The 19,136-nt window shown below is 35.8% G+C and overlaps 1 protein-coding gene and 1 long non-coding RNA gene across 3 annotated transcripts in view; both read left to right on the top strand.

Moving 5' to 3' along the window:
• The first annotated feature begins 11,285 nt into the window (after window positions 1-11,285).
• Window positions 11,286-19,136, top strand: part of LOC309479732 — a 193,993-nt gene continuing 186,142 nt past the window's right edge. Inside the window, exon 1 of the long non-coding RNA XR_014199414.1 lies at window positions 11,286-11,315. This is a non-coding gene — a long non-coding RNA (uncharacterized lncRNA). The remainder of the gene's footprint in view (window positions 11,316-19,136) is intronic.
• The window catches only part of tmem260 (transmembrane protein 260), a 40,251-nt gene continuing 33,151 nt past the window's right edge, over window positions 12,037-19,136 (top strand). For both annotated transcript variants that reach the window (XR_014199332.1, XM_082143775.1), the window contains exon 1: window positions 12,037-12,658. Coding sequence is in view for 1 of the 2 variants with exons in the window: in XM_082143775.1 (XP_081999901.1) it covers window positions 12,547-12,658 (112 nt within the window). In the remaining variant the exon portion in view is untranslated. The remainder of the gene's footprint in view (window positions 12,659-19,136) is intronic.

Below are 19,136 nucleotides of genomic sequence, written 5' to 3' on the forward strand. Positions count from 1 at the left end.
GCGAACAACTTTTCATGCATTTTAGCCCTTCATTTACACGACAACAGTGTTTTGGGGACCTGAAAATGCAAACTTTTGAAAACGATACCGTCGTCGTCTCCAGACATGCATGTATGTATTGGGAAAAGCTTCTGTCACGTTCACTATGTCGGAGTTACGTTCATTCAAAGCAGAGAATCATTTTTGATCGAACTAGGTGTGGTCAGGGCATGTTAAGATATAGGCTACTTTTTTCTTGTTTGAACTATGCAATAATGTTGAAATATATAAAACTAGCATTGTGTGATGATGACCATTGTCTGCACATCAAAGTTTAGAGTACTTGCGCACTGATTTCAGACCTATAAAGAGCATCTTTGTGCTTCCTCCTACTCATCTCATTCTTCAGTTGCTCTCGCATTACATCATCAATCCCATTATAAAGTTAAAAGTTTGGAATTTAGTTCAAATGAAAATGATGAACTTTTTGAAGATAACGCTCTGAAGATCGGCTGCTAAAAACAAAAATCATCACTAGAGATATATTATGAGATATGAAAATGTTAAGATTAAAGAAATGCTAACAGCATTGAAGTTACTGTATGTAATTATAACTCACAGCCGCCAGAGGGAGCTGTTATCATATCAACTAAACTGGAAAAATCACACTAACCACCTTATTTGTGAGCTAGGCCTAGAAACATGCATGCATTTAACAATATATAACATAAGTGTGAATTGCATTTCTTTTTAGTACAACATTTATTTATTACTGCAAGGTAAATAGCAATTTTTTACAAGTTAAATGCAACTATTTTGATCATGATAATATATCTAATTTATGAAGTGAACCAAGTCAAACCATTTTGATTATAATAATCTTTAATTGTGCAAAACAAGAGGGGAATAAAAAGCACCATTTTTAAAACGCATAGGTCCGGTTTCACAGACAAGGCTTAGATTAAGCCAGGATTAGGCCTTAGTTCAATTAAGACATTTAAGTTGATCTTATAAACGTGCCTTAGAAAAACATTACTGATGTGCATCATGAGACAAAACAATGGCACGGATGTATTTTAAGATATATCAGTGCATGTTGCTTTGTTAAAACGGCTCAAACATGCATTTTAGGCTGAGACTAGGCTATAAACTAAACTTTTACTGACATTTCATGGATTTTTTTTTCTGTTTTCTTAAAAATAAAAAATAAACACTTTTAACATGATGGTTCATCTGCACGTTTCCTGTTTAAAACTCACTATACGCATTTGAAAAAACGCACTAAAATCTCAGTGTGAAAGGGCTTCGAATAATGGCAAGCGCATTATCCATCAAACAGTGATGACATATTCGTCCCTTTCATACGCGCTCTCTCTGCAAAATAAGGGCATATAAAAGGATTTCGATTTTCAGCATGCCATTTAGCTGCTTTGAAAGGGAAGATCAGTGGGACGCCATGACTGCTAATTAACATTTCCTCCTGTAGATGCGGGAGAGATGGGATGTGTCTCGTCCCACTCGACACTGACAGTCATCGTGTATAGTAAAGGTGACGGAGAGCTCGTCGGGAAATCTCTGCTTGGCTTGCCCTCATTTAAGAGGGTTTATTAAAAATGACATAATGTCTGCATTCGTGATGAAGCTTACGGCTTGTCTTTTGTGCTTCCCGTGGAACGTGCTAAACGCTCAAGTGTGATGTAATGTTATATACGGCTGAAAAGGGCCACCTCACTAAAGTCGTGCACCCGGTCACCAACACTGTTAGTATGTGCACCTGTTCTCTGTTCCAAACCAGCTGAGATTTCACTATACGTGTCTCTTATGAGATCTGTGCATCCACTAAAGGTGCTCGAGATGTAGTATGGAAGGATGTGAGAGAGAGAGAGAGAGAGAGTGGTGTCTGCTAGCGCTCTCCTTCAGGACGCCTGCCAGCTCACACAGTCAACTGTTGAAGGATCAAAGCTGCAGAAAATCAGCAGTGTCAAGATACAGACACATGTGACATCAAACCAGAGCATGGAGAGCAGCGGAGACCTTCAGAAAGGTGATCTTCACACAATATAGCTTTCTTTATCAAGCTTTCAGAACAAACACCACGTACACAGTGAACGCTGATGACTGTAGTTTGCGGAGATCATCTTAATTATGTTCCATTTCAATGATGTGTATGAGTAACATTCAGATTAATGCACCTTTATCAGTTTTAGTGATTTAAATGAGTTTTTAATAGAGACATGATGTTTTTTGTTCTTTTATATGTTCAAAAATATGCTTTGCGAACACAGAATAAACTGTCCTTGTATAATGAAGAAAAAAGCCTCATTAAAAGGAATTAAATCGATAATAATAAACATATGATATATTAGAACCTATAATAATCTCATTATTATTGTTTTGAAAAAACTAAAATCTGCTGCACTGCTTATAATAAGACCAATAAAGTCATTAAAAAATTAAAAATAAACAGGAAATGATGTCATAGAGAAGACCCCTGCATGTTAAATTTGATCTTAGATGGAATAAGTATATTTAACAAAATATGTAATAGTAAAGCATATTCAACAAATTCTTTAGATTTTTTTTTTTTTATAACGTTCCTAAAGGGAAATTTTACTAGGAGTTTATAAACTGGAAGGAAGCCTGGCTGTTAGAAGTATTGCATTCCCAGTAAGACTAAAGACGTTCATTTTAAGATCTTGCATAAAATATATCCTGTGAATGATGCGGTGGCAAAAATGTATGGATGTTGACAGTTCTTGCTCATTTTGTGGGAATAAGGATGAAACACTGATCCATTTATTTTTCCGACGTGAAAAAACTCAAAACCTTTGGAATGGTTTCTCTCTTCATATAGGGAAGCACTTTTTGTTCATAAGAAATGTTATTTAACTCGCAGCCTACGTTTTCTCTTTTTTTTTTATTGAAATTGATGCATTTCTCAAATCTCTAAGGTTGATTAAAAACAAGAAAAGTGACAGATTCTTGAAATATTATGATTTTTCAGGGGAATGGCACTGATGCATAATGTGTTTAAATGTTATTTCTTTCTCTTATTTTAGCCTATTTGTAAAACTTTACATGAAGATTTGATGTAATTTCATCCCTGTAGAGGCTGTTCTGTATTTTATGTTTGTTTATTGTTCAAGTTTATTGTGTTTATTGTTATAGTTCATTTTATGCATTATAATAAAATTTTAAAAAGGCTCTAAAAATATCAGATGAATTGACCTTTTTATGACAAGGCTAGATTCTAAAATGTCATGTTGCGACTCTTCAAAAACAAAATTATAATAAAATTACAATCTACATTGATAAAATATATTAAAAAAACTTTTTTTGTAAAATAATAATTGTTACACAACATGACATTTGGTCATTAATTGAACTCTTCATGAAAGCGACATAAAAAGCTTATTAAAGTCAAAACCAGCATGAATAAAAAGAGTTTATATTTTGTGAAAATCTTTCCTTTTCTTTCTCATACTCATTGATCCTGTCCTTTTTGGATAAACTACATGGCCAGTCCTGACCGCATGAGGTCTTTCATAAAGCAGCAAAATATCCCGAGGGAATGCTAATGGAATTTCTATCATAATTTGGAACCAAATCTTAAATGGGATAAAACAAGAATCCTCAAAGAATCAAATATGATCCTACTGGATAAATTGAAATTCCTAGTGTTCCATTTAATTTTTCAGAATGTCACTATGCAGAAGGAATGTGGTTTGATCCCATTAGCTTCCAAATGATGACAGACGTCAATAGCGTTCCTTCAGGGCTCTTGATAAGGGTTAGTGGTGTGTATCTCTGGAAGGACGGGGTTGACTGCTAAACTCTGTTGCTCCTGCAGGGGGAAACAGGTCGAACCATGATTTGTCTCACCGTGTTTTCTGTCCACCGACCGGTGATCTGGCAAGGCGATATATGCCACAGGTGGCTGGAGGGAGGCTGGACGCCAAATGATCAATAGGACACCTACATTCGGACGGGTGGTGCTCTTGATATTCACCTCTCTCCCCCCCCCCCCCAACGTGAGACCCCGAGAGATGATATGCAGATCATTGCCTGTAAATAAGAGATAGTAAAGCTTCAGACACGCGCACGCGCACACAACAAGACGCGCGTTCGTTTCCCCCGCGCTCTTAATTTAGTAAACTTGGCAGTCGTTTTTAATCTCCCGGCAAATTGAAGCGGTAGGGGATCGTGGCAAGTGTTGGATGCATGTTATTAATTCCTCGCTATTTCTGTCTAGCGCAATTAGTCACTGTTTGCCGCTGAAAATGTCCCATTAATTATCCACGGCCTGTAAGTGGAGCTGCTCGTGGCTACAGTGACTGTCTGCAGATTTAGGGAGAGGTCCGCGTTCACACACACTCACCTCTGGAAATGAATGACGGGTCTGAAACGTCTCTTTAATTGCTTTTAAAACGCGTAATCTTTGCCTCGGTTTGAAAGAACGGCATGAGCCTTCTCGGTTTGTCTTCTGTTGTCATCACAGATTGTCTACGGGTACCCGAAGGCGCGAGAGTCGTGGCGCACTGCTGTTTCAATACACAATAAAACCCTTTTATAGTAGGCCTACACATGACGTCAGATTAGACGTCTGCAGAGACCAGGACTGTCACATGGGCTGTAGACAAAAACCCTATTAACCTATTATCTATATTGTTTACAAGCACCTAGTTGGAAACTTAATTTGTGAAATTTATACTCAAAAAAGGTAAAGAGTTTTGTTTAATCATTGTTTTACTGATTAAACAACACAATTAACATTTTAAAACAATTATATTGTGGACCATGGCTTTTTACTTCAACTTAATGTACATTTTTAAAGCAATTTAATTAGATAAATTAAAAGAAGTTTCTTTGGTCAACTTGTGTTAAATTGTATGTTTTTCCTAGGCAATAATGATGGACATTTTCAACCCGATCTCATGAGGAAATTGTTGGGGCTTTCGTATGAATTTGTATGATATAAGTCATATGTTGTTGTTTTGTTTTTTTAAAGGTAAGCTCTTTTTAAAAAAAAAGTATAACCCCTAAACCTGAGTGGGGCGTAAGCAGATTGTATGAAAACGTACAAATGAGATTGTCATATGAATTGGCGAAACGTAAAATATTTATGAATTGCCATATGTGCCGTTTTCTTGGAATAGTCTTTGGGAAAGACTACGGTAAACAAAACTTAATGCATTTTGCAGAAGAACATTGTTTTGGTTGTGCTTTGGTTCTTTCTCACAAATTCCAGCGCAGCGCTACATTAACATTAGTGAAATCCCCCTTCAGAACAGATAATGCTTTACAACTCTGTTAGAGAGCTACATATGGCAATTAATCTGTTCAATAAAATGCCTTACTCACCTTTTGAGTAATAAAAACACCATCATCTCTGCGTTGCTTTTGCAACATTTCAAATCCCTCAGTTCTCGCCATCTCTGAAAAGCCAAGTTAATGTTGTTTCTTGTTTTATTACGAGCTCTGTTGCGTTCTCTTTTTGCCAGCAGATTTCCTCAGTTCTGTGTGTTTTTTGTAACGGGTGATTCCCCAAAGCAGCCAGAGCAACTTTTCTCTATTTACGGATATGACGAGAGACACACGGTCGAGTGACGTATGTATGCAGTTCCCCACGAAAACCATCCCAACAGGTCTAAAATATAAACACTAATAATAGGCTTATCATAGTGAATCAGTGTTTGGCAGAACACATTTCGGAAGAAAGAATGATGATGTATTGACTCATTATTTAAATTTTGAACAAAAAAGTTACACAATGCACCATTAAAAATGAGTGTTACATAGCGACCCCCGAAGATCTGCTTTGGGTAACACGAGGGTCCGTTGTAAAAAATAAATGATGGCTCTACCCACAACAGCACTATTGTGCAAGGTGTAATTTATTGTCAGCCTGTGAAGTATTACACAGAGTAAAGAGTGTGACAAGCCCTATTCTCCATACATATTTGTGACCCTGGACCACAAAACCAGTCACATGGGTCAATTTTTTGAAATTGAGATTTATACATCACATGAAAGCTGAGTAAATAAGCTTCCCATTGATGTATGGTTTGTTAGGATAGGACAATATTTGAAAATCTGGAATCTGAGGGTGCAAAAAAATCAAAACATTGAGAAAATCGCCTTTAAAGTTGTGCATTTATGTTCGCGACTGTGCTGCATTCACTCACAAAAATAAATGTTTTATATATTTACGGTAGGAAATTTACAAAATATCTTAATGGAACATGATCTTTACTTAATAATACCCTAATGATTTTTGGCATAAAAGAAAAATCGATAATTTGAACCCATATAATGTATTGTTGGCTATTGCCGACTTGTGACTGGTTTTGTGATCCAGGGTCACAATTATTAAATATAATTCAAATGTAATACGCCTAACTGCAGAATAGTGCTGTGAAAAATATAATTTTTAAATTAGAGCAACAGCCCCTGATGTCTTTAATAATATATTGACCAAGCCCGTTCTCCTTTTTTAACGCAACAATATAATTTCAAAGTAGGGCGAATTGCTTCTACTAACCCACATCGTATACATTTCCATCTATTTATACGGTTTCTTGTCTTCATGGCCAATGATAAAACAAGCAGTAGTGTATTTATAGGGCTAGGGCTAATACACAAACACATCACAGGCACTGAGCCCCTCTTCTTCCCCCTCTCTAATTTGCAGCTCTATGGCAGCAGTGGCACTCTCAGCTCCACAAGAGGACAAATGACTTTAATTACAGAGTAATTGCCGAGCGTTGTGTTAATTAAATCTTGATCAGTTTAAGTAACTGGATTGCTCCCACATGGAGCCCATGCTGTGATGTGCTGTCTCACTCTCCCTCGTGCACATCTTCAGTCTCACACACACACACACACACACACACACACACACACACACACACACACACACACACACACACACACACACACTCCTCACACCTGGCACTATCCGCTACGCTAAAACCTATTTTGTGTTTTATTCTTTCTTGAACCGCTTCATTTAGCTCCATCCTTTTGGTTGAAATTTGTCATAACTCAATTAGCTGATGCTTTAGGTAACAACTGTTTTGCGCAGCATTTATTAATCCAAGTTAATGTTCATTCTATTGTTTAATACATTTCAACTTCAAAAGTTTGGGATCGTAAGATTTTTTTTTTTTAATGCTTTTGGAAAAAGTCTCTCATGTTCACAAACACTGCATTTATTTGATTCAAAACAGTAATATTGTGAAATATTATTACAATTTCAATCACTCTAGTCTTCAGTGTCATGCACGATCATTCAGAAATCATGCTAATGTGCTCAGGTGACATTTCTTATTGTTATAACTGTTGAAAACATATGTTGCTAAAATTGTTTGGGGACGTTGCAAAAGAAAAGCATTCATTTTAAATAGAAATCTTTAGTAACATCATGAAAGTCTTTACTGTCACTTTTGATCATGTGCAAAAAAAAAAATTGCACTGACCTAAAATGGTATATTGTACATTTATTGTTTGTACATAATACAGTGTTCAAATGTAGTAGTAGATGTATGAATTAACAGTAACCTAGATTGCCGTAAAAGTATTGTTCACTGTAAATTCATACCTAAAGCATTAACTTACAATAATTGTACCTTTTTGTAAAGTGTTGCCTACCAAATTTTACTCTTTAGTTAAAAGAACAACAACTCTAAATTGAATGTGATCTTAAAAATGTTTCACATTTTACATTACAGTTACATTACATTTTCTTAACCCACCCCCTTTATGAAGGTTTATTAAGGGTTTGTTGCAATGGCTGCAGGTAATTTGCGAAAATGCCATAACAAACATGATAGAAGCAGAATCAAGAGAGTGGCATCTACTGCAATTTTAGATACATGCATTATCTGTAGGTTCCTGTTGCTTTGGCCAAATTGAATCCTCTTATTTTAATTGGCCGCCATTAGGTGTTCTGCTCAAGGCAATTCCAAACAGCCCTTGCTTTTGTTGTGCCTCATACTCCTGCCCCGCTAAAGAACATTAATCACAATTGTCCTAATCTTTGGGATTTTAATTGGAGTGCTTTGTAAACCACAAGGAGGTAAACAGAAGACAAAGGTGGCCTAAATAGTCGGTTGATGTGCACAAGAATCGCCTTTTTGTTTTGTGTTGGCTTTTAAGAAACCGAGATCCCAATAAACTGTATATCATTACATGCTTGTCTCGGAGATTGTAAAAAGCTTGTCTGATAGAGCTGTATAATAATAAAATATAGTGTGCACTTGTAATACATAGTGCATGAGAGACATATTGCATTTACCACTGCAATTAATCTGTTGCAGACCGAATCCTTTCATTGCTGTGCATATTTGTGTAGCTAACACAGAGGATCATGGGATTTTTCTCTACAGATTTTAAAGGGCTTTATTGAAAATCCACTTGTTTGCTAGGCTCTTGGGTTTAGATTAAAACAGACTGTCAGTGTACAGTAAGTAAGCAGATAGGTAAGCAACAGGCTGGAGCCGAAACATATTGCAATGAGTGGTGGATTTATCTGCGATTTAGGAACTCTAATCCAGTTTTCACTGATGCATTGAGCGATTGAATTCATGTTGTGCAGATGTCGATATGTGTGATGATGGCTTTGCTCTTAACATCCTGTGATTTTTCTGGTGTCTTCTTCTCTGCAGCAGACATTTCACACACACACACACACACACACACACACACACACACACACACACACACACACACACACACACACACACACACACACACACACACACACACACACACACACACACACACACACACACACACACTAGTAAATACTTGGCATTTGTAAAGTGTTTTGAGGTCATCAAATAAAGATAAATTCTCATCAAATGTTTTTTTTTTTTTTTTTGACTAAGTCTAAAAAATTATTCATACTTGCATTGAAATGGTAAAACAAACCCCTGAACTTTCAGCACGGCAGATTTACCAGTTACAGATTGATGAAGAATTAAGACGCACCAAGAATTACCCAGATTAACCTGTCAAAGGAAAAAAAAAAATAAGCCTTCTCCTTTAACATTTCAACCCAGATGAATAATTCTCACATTCTTTGCATTTAAATTGAATGAATGCTGCACTCAAACTGACTCTTAGTGTAGAAATGTACCTAGCACTGCAGATAGTAGCCTATGTGGTTATACTTTCTGTTTATGTAGCATCAGCGCTCGTCCTCGTAAATCACCTTTATTGGTGATCACCTTTATTTTATTTTCAAAAATTGAGTGTAAACTGTATAGAGTGTAACAGTCGTGATCCATTCATTTTCTCCATCAGTACACCTTTAAAGACAGCCCTACTGTGAGCTATGGGGTTGTTAATCGTATAGCCGCCAGCCTGCATTATTTCAACTTATTTTTTTTTTAAATAATCGTTTAACAGCAGAAACCTTGGTGAAAAACTACATTACCCATCATGCTATACAGATAATTTCACCAATCAGAGTCGAGAAAAGCAAAACATGCCAAAGGAGCGCTTTAACTCCGCCTACTCCCATGACGCAATCGAGTCTTATGTATTCTTATATGTGTGTGTATATGCGTGTGTATATATATAAACATATGCATATTTTGCAGTAAACTTGAAATATATTGTTTATATATGTAATCAACATTATGTAAATTAGTTTTAGTGTTATGTACAGTCTTGTACCGTTTTATTTCTGTGCGATTTTCACAAACTTTTTTGTAATGTTAGCTGGTTGGTTTGGCTAATGGTTTATAACACTTTAACAAAGACTTTTAAAAAATCCCTATGAAAAATTAATAGAAAAAATACTACTCTGTTTCCAGAAAACACTTAAAACGCTTTATGTTTTATATTGGTTTTACATTTACATATAGGATTAAAATACATTATTTGCATCATTTTCATAACATATTGCCCTAGAAGCGATTTTACATTTTAGCTTTTAAATTTATGATTTTACATTTAACAAGAGCAGTTAAAATGTATTTTGCTTTGGGGAAAGAGGTTTGTGGATGTGTGTTATAAAAAGGAAGACAGACAGCGCGCGCGCGTGTGTGTGTGTGTGTGTGTCAGGTAGGTGGTTGAAACAGTGATTAGACAGTAGGGACAGTAGTAAAGGGTGGAGGGGAGCGTGGAGGATTATGAACTCGGAGGTGCTGACACATCTCTACCTCTCAGAGCTCTCAATTTAGTCAAGGATCAGACTCAGTTTAGATAGTGGAGGATTAATGATCAGTCTAGCATGACATTTTTATGAGGGTAACCCTTCCACTCTTCAGGCACAGAAGGGTCTCGTATTACATCCACATCTCGCAACTGCCACCAGAAAGAGTTTTACTAAAACTACAAGACAAATAATTTCAGCGCTGAAGCCTGATTGAATGAGTCACACTCAGGAATATAAACCGAACACACTAATTAAAGGTCATTAAAAGTGTGCACAAGGACTTTAGTAAGGGCAGATGTCATTTCATTTGACACAAATTAAAATAAGGCTGTGAGGAATGAATGTTTATGATCCTAGTCTAATTTAAAGTCCCCCTGTATTGAAAATCAAGCTTTTAATGATGTTTATGTGGTGTTTTTAATATGCGTTAAGACAAACCATGTGCATATTCACAAGTCAACACCATTGCTAAGTAATTTCTCCTAAAACTGCTGTGAAAAAAGGCGGTTTGAAATCGCTGGTGTTTCTGACATCACAAACTACCTTGTAACCAATCACGTCACGAGGTGGGCGGGCTTTAGCATATCATTAACTGCTGCAAAGCAGGGCAGTCTCAAGAGAAGCGATGTTATCATGGTATATTTTTCTGTTGATATGAAAAATCGGGTATATTTATATCATATTAATTACCGTTATGTGTCCGACGCCGTAGAAAGAAGAGCATTACCATTCTGACGCATCGCCTTGAATACAAGCCTGTGTAATTCACTCTTCCTCTTCTTCTTCTGAATCAGTTTCTGGTTCACACATTTATGGCTGAATTAAACCAGTATTTCCACTTGCCATTGTGCAGCGTTTACTACAGTAAAGTTCACGAGTGGATCAGATAATCTGAGCTCTTGTGACTAAGTGGAGGCGGGGGCTAATTTGCATATTCATGTTCTGCGTATCCTAAATGAAGTGTAGAGTTACATTCATGTAGAAAATTGTTTCTGCCACAGAATAAAAAATAAGGGTAATTGTGACTTTTTCACAATTGCGAGTTTACATCTTACAACTTTTTTTCTCAGAATTACATGATTTAAACTCACAATTGAGTTATAAAGTCATGTTATGAAGAAAAAAAGTCAGAATTGTGAGATGTAAACTTGCAATTGTGAGATAAAAAGTCGTTCTGGCAATCAAAGCTGAGCTTTAAGGGTTTAAATTATTGACTACAGGGGGACATTAAAGTTGTTTTGTCCAATGTAATTATTCAAATGTTTAGAAAAATATTTTCAAGGTTCCATATACTGTATATGCTTAATGATCTATATCAAGTTACATAACAGTGCAGTGCTATCTATATGCCGTCTACCTTGACCCTAAAAAATTATAATAACCATATAGTTACAATCTGTAGTTACTGTTATTAAACTATGATAAAATAATATGTGATTTCCTTTAAACAGCATACATTTTCAGGAATATTCGTGTCACTTTCATTTATTATTTTGATAATATTAATGGAAAATACCATGTTTTATTGTAGTAACAGTTAAAGTAACACTTTTAAGGTAAGTATGTTTATAGTAAAGAAATCATTATAGTAGGCATGAGTTTACACATCACTGGATTATAATGGGATTAAAGCCTGAAACGATGGTCCCGCATCTAGAATGGCACAAAATATAGTTAATGTTAGGGGGAATAAAAAAAAGAAAAGAAAAGAAATAAACAAAACATGTTAGATAAAAACAACACTACAGTTAGTTAAAGCAAAAATGTAGCTATTGCCATCAAAGAGAGATTAAAAAGTTTCTGAAAGCTTATTACAGTGTTTATTCGAGATCTCGTATTTATTATTTGCAGTAGTCACAAGAACTGCAGCAACTTCGGTAATTTGCCGGAAACTACGGTTACTATGGTAATTTTTACAAGCGCTAATACAAACCCCTCCCAACCAGGAAGTGAAATCCAGCACTACCATCGAGTCCAAGCGGGAAAAAAAGTCAAAAGATCAACAGTGCAGATGTAAATGCAGATGCAGTCCAGATTGTGCTTCCGAGAAGACTAAAAACGCACAATGACGCGATGTTTATAAGCTTCAGTTCGGTTTGTGAAGAGCAACATTTGCAATGCTCTCTACATAAAGGCTGCCACCACCGGGATAGATAACTTTGTTATTTTAACACCTTACCTCGATAATAACGCTTCCGTTTATTGCCGTACAGCATATACGTTTATATATATATATTTATAAACATGTAACGTTATTTATCGGTGTATTTCGAGTACGCTCCGGATTGCAAACTAGATGCGCGAGACGAATGCTTCTCCAGACACGTTGAATAAACGTGTAAGTTAACATACAGGAAGTTTCTTATAATAAACGCTATCTTGAAAGCTCAGAAGACGTCTGAATGTCGTCGGACAGGTGGACATGGACCCTGACCCTGACAGGAGCGACTGTGGTGTGTGTTTTCTCGGTGTATGTGGCCTCGGCTCCGCGCGCTGTGCCCGGTGGAGACTCAGGTAGGACTGCAGTCAGTCACATGTGTTTGTGTTTATATCACATGCAGCCTATCACAGAACAGCAGATTGTAATATCACACAGTACGCCGTATGACACGACGCTTTTTGAAGTGTGAATCGCATGAGATTATTGTTCATCTCAATCCATCGGCTAACAGTGAAACCCAAACATTATTTGGACACTCAAGTCTTATATGTATGACACATTATCACATTATATCTCTCATGGACCAGGACTGAGGAAAAGACTTTTGTCCTCTGTAATAGTTTAGTGAATTTCTCTGACACCATACATGTCACAGTCTGGATGTCCCGTAAAGAGCACATTCAGGGCTTTTCAGAGATACCAAATGTTTGGAGGTTTCAACATGACGACGACAACTCCTTGGTCTTTAAAATGACTGACATTAGTGATCGAATTTAGCACTCTTATGGAAATATGATAATATTCTGTAATTTTCATTTAAATCTGACTAATTTTCAGATTTTCGTGAATGTTATGTGCTTTCTAATCAAAATATGACTTCTGTTACAGAACTCTGCACGTCCTCTGCAGAGACACCAGGACTTAAAGCATGTTTATCAGGCATTCTGGGAAACACAACAAGTGAATAGGGAAAGAAATTAGATATTCCTATGAAATAGGCTATTCGATATTATTATGAAAATATTGCCAATTATTACTCCCATTATTACACTTCTGTTTTCAGTACATGATGCCCCAAGAACACATTAATCTGCAAATCAGATACAGATACATTGTATTGAATGGGACTACCCATTTATGGCCATTTTACCCATATTTCATAAAGCAAAATGGTATATCAATTAATTCCGTTATATCTTTCATAGCACAGTTGAGAATCATCTTTATACAGCAGCGTTTGTTATTTTTTAAGGTTTTAAATGACAAAACGACATAAAAAGTATTGGACACTTTCTGGTTGCGATTGAAAATGGCTCAGAAAAGTAGTTTTTGAGATTGCGTTTACAGATGCCACTTTTGTTTTAGCCTATTATATTTTGTCATTATTCACTGCAGACATTATCATCTGTGTGAACAAATGGGAAGGTTATTTACTGCTGGGTCAGACTAGAGGAGCGTGTCTGTGTTCCTCTCAAAGCTGTCAAGAGAACAGAAATACTAATCCCTGACTGACGTCAGACACATTAATCACGAGAGAGAGAGAAATACTGTACATGATGATATTAATACACTGCAGAATTGGTGAAAACATGCAGTGCTCTGCTTTCATGTAATACGTCTCGTATATAATGAAATCTTTTAATGGGTTAGTAAAAAATAGTCAGCAGTGTACCATTTATTTAGATGCTTTTGTTTAATTTTCTTTATGTTAGCCTTCTTACCATAAATCCCAGAAAGAACAGTTATTTAATGTTTTTTATTTGTTATGAGGACTTATTAATGTAAAGTTACTCTGGCATGTGTAGTAAAAAGTAAAAATGTCACTGGGATACAACTATCCCGATATCATAATGAAGAAAATGCTTCATTAAAGTGCATTAGTGTGTAGTTCTTGAAAAGGGTTTCTAATAAGGTTAATAATATTTCTATATAATTTATAATATTTATATAATATTAAAGGTTCTAATATTAAGTGGTTTAATATTTTAATATTATTTCTTCTGCTTCACTGCTTCTTAACATGTAAAAAAACTTTTTGTCCCAAAATCCTGTGATATTTCAAAGAAAGTCATGCATAAAAAACAAGACAAAATTTTTTTTTAAATATAATATATATATCAGACAGGGTTCGTACAATGTGCTTAAAGTGCTTGAATTTGACTTTTTGAAATTTAAGTCCTGGAAAACCCTTGAAAACGGCAATATTTTTGAAGAGGTACTTGAAAAGTGCTTGAATTATTGAAATACTATATATATATATTGTGTATATATATATATATATATATGAAATTAGTGTTTAATTTTTTTGAAAATAAAAAATTAATAAAAAATACAATCTTTTCACGTAAAATTCACGCTGCAGCCCGTCTGAGATATAGAGCTATTTCGCATGATATTAAGTTTATGATAAGTATATAAATATAACTTTCATTCTTCAGGTCAATCATATATTCATGGAAATAAAAACAGTTTGAATAAGAAAGGCGATATCTTTGTCATAGTATCCTTTCAATGGTTAAGGGGATTTCCCATGCCTGATAGCTGGTCAATGCTTGATCTCGATGAAGGATGAAGCGAAACATCAGATAATATATATATATATATATATATGTAATTTGAGTTAAAAAACAACAACAAATAAAATAAATAAAAATAATAAAGATATTGTTTAATAACGGCTGATTTTAGTCCTTAAAATCCAAAATAGTGGTTCAAGTAGTGCTTGAAAAGTCCTTGAAAGTCCTAAAGTTTCATTTGACAGAATCTGTACGAACCCTGATCAGACCATCTGACCTTTTTATGACAAGGCAAGATTAGCGCAGTTTGTAAAATGTCATATGGTCTGACTTCCCAAAAAATGTATTATATTTATTTGTAATGGTTTCTATGAATAACTTTATAAAAGTTATTCATTAAAACATATTAAAAGTTATATTATCATTTGAAAAAAATGATTAAGATGTAATCAAGATGAAAAGGTTTAAGTTTGACCACATGACATTAGTCATTCTATTTTTTTTTTTTTTTTTTTATGTATAAACCATTTTCAAAACCATATGAAGCCAGCAAGAATACAAATTACATTTGTAAGAACTTGGCGTTTGATGTTTTAAACTAGATTTGTGTTTTATTTATACACTCTTTTTTTTTGTCATTGACCCATGAATGCACTCTTGCACAATGCTTTTTCAAAAGTTGTCCTGTAGACAGCCAGATTCACTAATTGGATACAAAAATAAATGTTTTTCTTCTGGGGGGGGGGAGCAAACGACAAGCTTCTTCACAGCATGTGCACGGGCAGGGTGGCTTTTGGAGGCTTTCGGGGGGGGGTGGGGGTGGGGGGCAAGAAGCTGTTTGGGGCTTACGGAGAGAGAAAAAACAGCCAACCCCTTAAGCGTGGCGTTTAGGGACATTGCAGGATGCTGGTGTGATAGCGCCAGCTGAATGCTCGGCAGAAATTCTCCAGGTCTCCGTCTCGCAGTCCTAATCCCTTTAGGTGTGCTGCGCCCCGGAGAGGCTGAGCGGGCGCCCCGCGGGACCGCTGTTGTCTAGGAATGCGAGTGTGGAAATGATGGGGATTATGGGGGGGAAAAGGCTGCTGTGGGTGCCTATCACAGAGACACTTCGCTCCTTCCGCCGCTGTCCTGCGCTCAACTGCATCTGTACCCCCTTTCTCTGTTTAGCCCTCCCTCCATGGGACTGGGCTCTCTTTTGGGGTCTAGACACAGCACTGCACTGCCATGAATGAAATTGTGATGCATAACATGAGAAATTTTGATTACAGGGAGATCCACATGCTTTGAAATGCGGTAGACCTGGCCTCACCGCGCGTGTATTTATTTCTATTCTAAATGAGACTGTGAAAGCAGAGGAAATTCAGCCGCTGAAGTGTGAGGGGTCTGCACCTACAGATAGAGGACTTCCAACATGACAACGAAAACAGACGACCGCTAGTGATACGTAGGAAGTGCCAGCTAACAATTTCAAAATTTTGTGATGCACTGAACATTTCACATTGCATCAGAGAGCACAGATTATAGGATTTTACAGTGTTTAGACGAGTATTGCGTCAGGCAGCATTGCTTAGATTTATACAACAGGGCAGAAACATTTGGGATTAGTTGGCGAAAGGACTTTTTGCCCATTAATCTCTGAACTGACGTTTAAAAACAGTTTTTTTGGGGGGTTTGTAGATCGATACTGTCATGAGCAGGGTTTCCACAGCCATGGAAAACCTATAAACATCTCGGCCTATGAATTTTAAAATGTTGATTTCTAAGCATGGAAAAGGAATGGAATTGAATGAAATTTGAAGTCATGGATACACACCAGAGTCTCTGTAAGATTTTTAGATATTTTTGAAAGAAGTCGATTATGCTCACCAAGACTGCGTTTATTTCAGGACTCTTTCATAAATAGAAAGTTCAAAAGAACAGCATTTATTAGAAATGTCTTTATTATCACTTTTGATCAATTTAATGCACCCTCTGTGAATAAAAATATTAATTTCTTATAAAATAAAAGTAATGGCAGTGTAAATAGAAATACATTTCTTTAAATATAATTAATTAATTAATAATATATTTGAAATATATATAAATGTAAAATGGTTTTAAATTTGATTCTATATTGGTGGGTCGTAAACCAGAGTTCAATGGCCAGTTAGTCTGTCTGTTAAAAGGGGTCATGGCATGGATTTTTTAAAATCATTTGAATATGTTCCTTGAAGTTCACTATCACTAATAATGTTGATAAAGTTTTTTGCAAAAATAAAATAAATAAATAAATAAATAAATAAATATATATATATATATATATATATATATATATATATATATATATATATATATATAAATAAATAAATAAATAAATATAGGCTATATAAATATATATAATATATATATATGAAGAGTTCAGATGCAAAAGCCTTTAAGTGCCATCTGAAATTTTCTTCTAGAATGATCATTTTTATAAAGCTTGTATATTTAAGTTAAGTAATTTCACTTAAATGACAATTAATAGGTAATTTGCATTGCCATTTAAGTGATTCATTCTAGAAGAAAATTTCAGATGGCACTTTTTTTTTTGGCAAAAAACTTGATCAACATTATTAGTTTCTGAACTCTTCATATATATATGTGTGTAAAAAACATTTTTTTCAACCCTTGTTCTGAAACATGCATTAGCCTCTGTCTGAAATGATCAGTTTTTAAGGGGCGGCTCTTTAATGCTTGTCAGTAAACGGTTATGATTGGCTCACGTCATTGCATATGAAACCTTATCAACACCCACTCGCTATTGCACACGATTAAGTGTTCTGAAAACATTATATAAAACCGTAATTTACAGACAAAGCATCAAGAAATATACGGTTTGCGATGTAGCCGCTGTCAGGTCTAACACAGCTGACTACTTCATCTGTCAAGAAAAGTTTCTCTGTAAACTTTCTATCACACTGTGCCTCGTTTGCAAAACATTCGGCTGTCAAATTCTCAGAGCAAACATCCTTTGACGCGATCCATGACGGCATTGAAAATAAACCATCCACTTGTTCCTGACACTGGGATCCTTTATGGGTTCTTGTGATGGGTCGATCATGAACGATTGATTCATTTTGAAAGAATCTTTAATATGACTAAGGGATAACGAGTTGTCTCAGAGAGTGATTCGTTCATTTTGTAGGTTCTGTCCATGGGTTCTGTACAGGAAACAGGAATGATTAGTTCACTTCCCAAATCTTCGGGTCCGTTCTTTTGTCATGTGACTTGACATCTGTATTGTATACTGAAATTAGTTAATAATTCCCAATCTTCCCTACAAACAAGCATGCTGTTAGTTTTTTTTTTTTTACTCTTACAGTAAAGTGATGCAGTTCTGGCCTCAAATTTCGTACAATTTATTAATTTCCCTAACTTTTAAATTTTCCTTTCCATAATTCATGATGAACGAACGACTCGGGAGGTGAACTAATAATTTCTGCACAGACTACATAGCTTCTACGGTGACCGGGAGGGGACATGTTCGGTTCACTTAGTTTTGTCGTGGCCACAACATATAAACTCGTGGGAACATAATAATATATCGTGGGCACGAGGTCATATGTTGAGGGAACGACATCCATTTCTCGTGGCTACGAGTTTTACAACATGTGGGAACCAAATCTTCACACGTGACACAGGCTCTCCTTTTTCCCCGGGCATAATTTACTTTATTATTTGTTAATTTAAGTTTCTCATAATTTGTTTTTGTTTATTGCCTTAAACGGGACTTTATTCGTGACCCGAGTATTACATTACGACTTTAAATCGCGTGGCCACGACATAATGATGTCGTTACCTCAACAAAATGATCTCGTGGCCCCGATTTATTATCACGTTCCCACGACTTAATATGACGTTCCCGCGAATTAATATCTCGTGGCAACAAAATATTATCACGTTCCCACGAGTTTATATGTTGTGGCCACGACAAAACTAAGTGAACCGAACATGTCCCCTCCCGGTCACCGTAGCTTCAGCCAATGGCGCTGTGACATTTCAATTATATTCTGCTGAAATTCTGCTGAGATTTGTTCATTTTGCTGAATGAGACTCAAAGATCCGAGAATGAAGATGTATTTGCCCGTGTGACGTCACAGATCCCACAATATCGAAACAAGACGTTTTTGGTGCTTGATTAAACAAATGCTTTGTTTATAATGACATGGACATTTTAAGCTCTGATACTTGCAGGATGTTTTAATGGTACAAAGACCTCTTATATGTCAAAAGATCAAGGCAAATTTGATTTCTCATGTCATGACCCCTTTAAGGGTCTTAAAGGGATACTTCA

The sequence above is a fragment of the Leuciscus leuciscus genome (assembly GCF_965113295.1).
Source record: "Leuciscus leuciscus genome assembly, chromosome: 17".
Lineage (NCBI taxonomy): Eukaryota > Metazoa > Chordata > Actinopteri > Cypriniformes > Leuciscidae > Leuciscus > Leuciscus leuciscus.